This window comes from Lactuca saligna, chromosome 1 (assembly GCF_052625555.1).
Source record: "Lactuca saligna cultivar CGN05327 chromosome 1, ASM5262555v1, whole genome shotgun sequence".
Taxonomy (NCBI): domain Eukaryota; kingdom Viridiplantae; phylum Streptophyta; class Magnoliopsida; order Asterales; family Asteraceae; genus Lactuca; species Lactuca saligna.
In genome coordinates, this window is record NC_136417.1 from 2,874,354 (window position 1) to 2,876,392 (window position 2,039).

At 40.4% G+C, this 2,039-nt stretch overlaps 1 protein-coding gene across 1 annotated transcript; it reads right to left on the reverse strand.

The window, feature by feature from the left end:
• Positions 1-485: 485 nt before the first annotated feature.
• Positions 486-908, reverse strand: LOC145047571 (uncharacterized). The gene has a single exon (XM_078995870.1). It carries the CDS (start codon positions 906-908, stop codon positions 486-488), a length of 423 nt encoding a protein of 140 aa, XP_078851996.1.
• Between the last annotated feature and the right edge of the window lie 1,131 nt (positions 909-2,039).

Consider the following 2,039-nt stretch of genomic DNA (forward strand, 5'->3'; position numbering starts at 1 on the left):
GCGAGCAGGATGAACTTCGCGAGTCCATATCAATTCGGGTGAAATTATCTGTCCAGATGCACAAATTATTCTAGGGTTTTGTCTTGGTATGTCTGTTAAACATAAATATGCAAGAAATTATATCTGAAAGTCGTCTTTGGAATGTCGGCTTCCGGGACTCGTAGCTGATAGTACCCGATCTCAGGTCAATCTTGGAGAAGAAACTTGCTCCTTGGAGTTGATCAAAGAGGTCATATATTCGAGGAAAAGGGTATTTGTTTTTAATGGTAAGTTTTTTAATTCCCTATATTCTATACACATGTGAAATGATCCATCCTTCTTTTTCACGAATATGACTGGTGCTCCCCAGGGTGAGCAGCTTGGTCTGATAAAGCCCTTATTGAGAACTTCGTTCAATTGACTGGATAGTTCTTGCATTTCTGAAGGTGCATGACTGTATAGAGATTTAGCTACGGGGTAGCTCCAGGGATCAAGTTGATTTGGAATTAGACTTGGCGTTCAGGAAGAACTCCTGAGAGATCTTCAGGAAATACATCAGGGAAATCTTGGAGTTCAGGAATATTCTTGATGTTCTTCACTTCTTGTGTTTTATCGACTATGTGAGCTAAGAAGGGATAGTAATTTTTGAGAAGATACTTCTTGGCCTTGATGCAAGAAATTAGTTGAAGATTTGCACTAGGTTTTTCGCCAGAGATAACAAGAGATTCACCATTTGCTAAGTTGAGGTGAATGGCCTTTTCGAAACATAGAATATCAGCATGATGAGGACTTAACCAGTCCATGACGATAATGATGTCAAAGATTTTTATGTAGAATGGCATAAGATCTATTTGGAAGGAATAGATGTTTAAAGTAAGTGTACACCCTATGTATATATCATTTGTGCTCTCAGTCTTGACATTAGCCATCTCTACAGTGAACGTGTCTTTTAAGGATTGGGGATTTTGTTTTAGTAGGTGTTTAAATTCATGGCTCACGAAAACTTATCTCCGCACCACTATCAAAAAGAATGTATGCGTAAGAATTGTTGAGAAGAAAAGTACTGGTCACCACGGTAGGATCTGCCATCGCTTCGTTGCGACCAATTGCTAAAACTCTTCTTGTACCCCCATTATTCTTCGTCGTTGGGCAGTTTCTCTTGAAAAGCCCGATTTCACCACACTCATAACAAGCGTGACTAATTCCCATGGCTAGGATTTGAGATATTGGATGTGCTGGTGCTTTACAGAAGTAGGCAGTATGCCTCTTCTTATTGCAGTTTTTGCAGTGCATTTCCTTGCAAACTCCCGTGTGATGAAATTTGCATTTATCACACTTTAGCAAAGTTCCAGCATATCGACTCGGGGTTGTTGGAGTAGTAGAAGTTGTGGTAGATGTAGGAGTAGGATCGGTAATTAGAACAATAGTAGTGTGCACTGCCACAATTTGTTGCTTCTTAGATGGTTCCTGTGATGACTGCCCCTTTCGTTTATTCCAGAATTTCTTTTTACCGCCTTGTTCTTTGGGCTTTTCAAGTACATTTGGTGTAGAATTTTGAATAACTCCACAATCTATTAATGTTTGTGCCAAATGTTTGGCACTATCGAAGGTAAGGGGATTGGCAACTAAAACATTCCCTTGAGTCGGGGGAGTTAAACCCATTTATATATCTGTCCACCTTCTTGCTGTCCGGGGTGACCATCCGGAACATAGTAGAGCTAGGTCGCTGAACCTAGCAGTGTAAGCAATGATATCAGAGCCTTTCATCTTTAGACCTTAGAGTTCCTGTTCTAGTTTTTGCATTTCGCCACTTGGGTAGTATTCAGCTAGCATTAAGTCTTTCAAATCCTTCCAACCCATACTGTTAGCTATTGGAAGAGTTAGGGATTTGACTTGGCTATTCCACCAAGTGAGAGCTCTATCTGTAAAAGTGTATGCTGCAAATTTCACTTTCTAGCCCTGGGGCTTGCGCAAATTTCGAATATTGATTCGATTTTCTCGAACCAACGAGTTTAAACAATGACACCTCCCGTACCGTCAAAGGATCGAGGTTTAGCATT

Coding starts and splice junctions, on each gene's coding strand:
- LOC145047571 (XM_078995870.1), bottom strand. CDS start 908: ATGGCTAATGTCAAGACTGAGAGCACAAATGATATATACATAGGGTGT.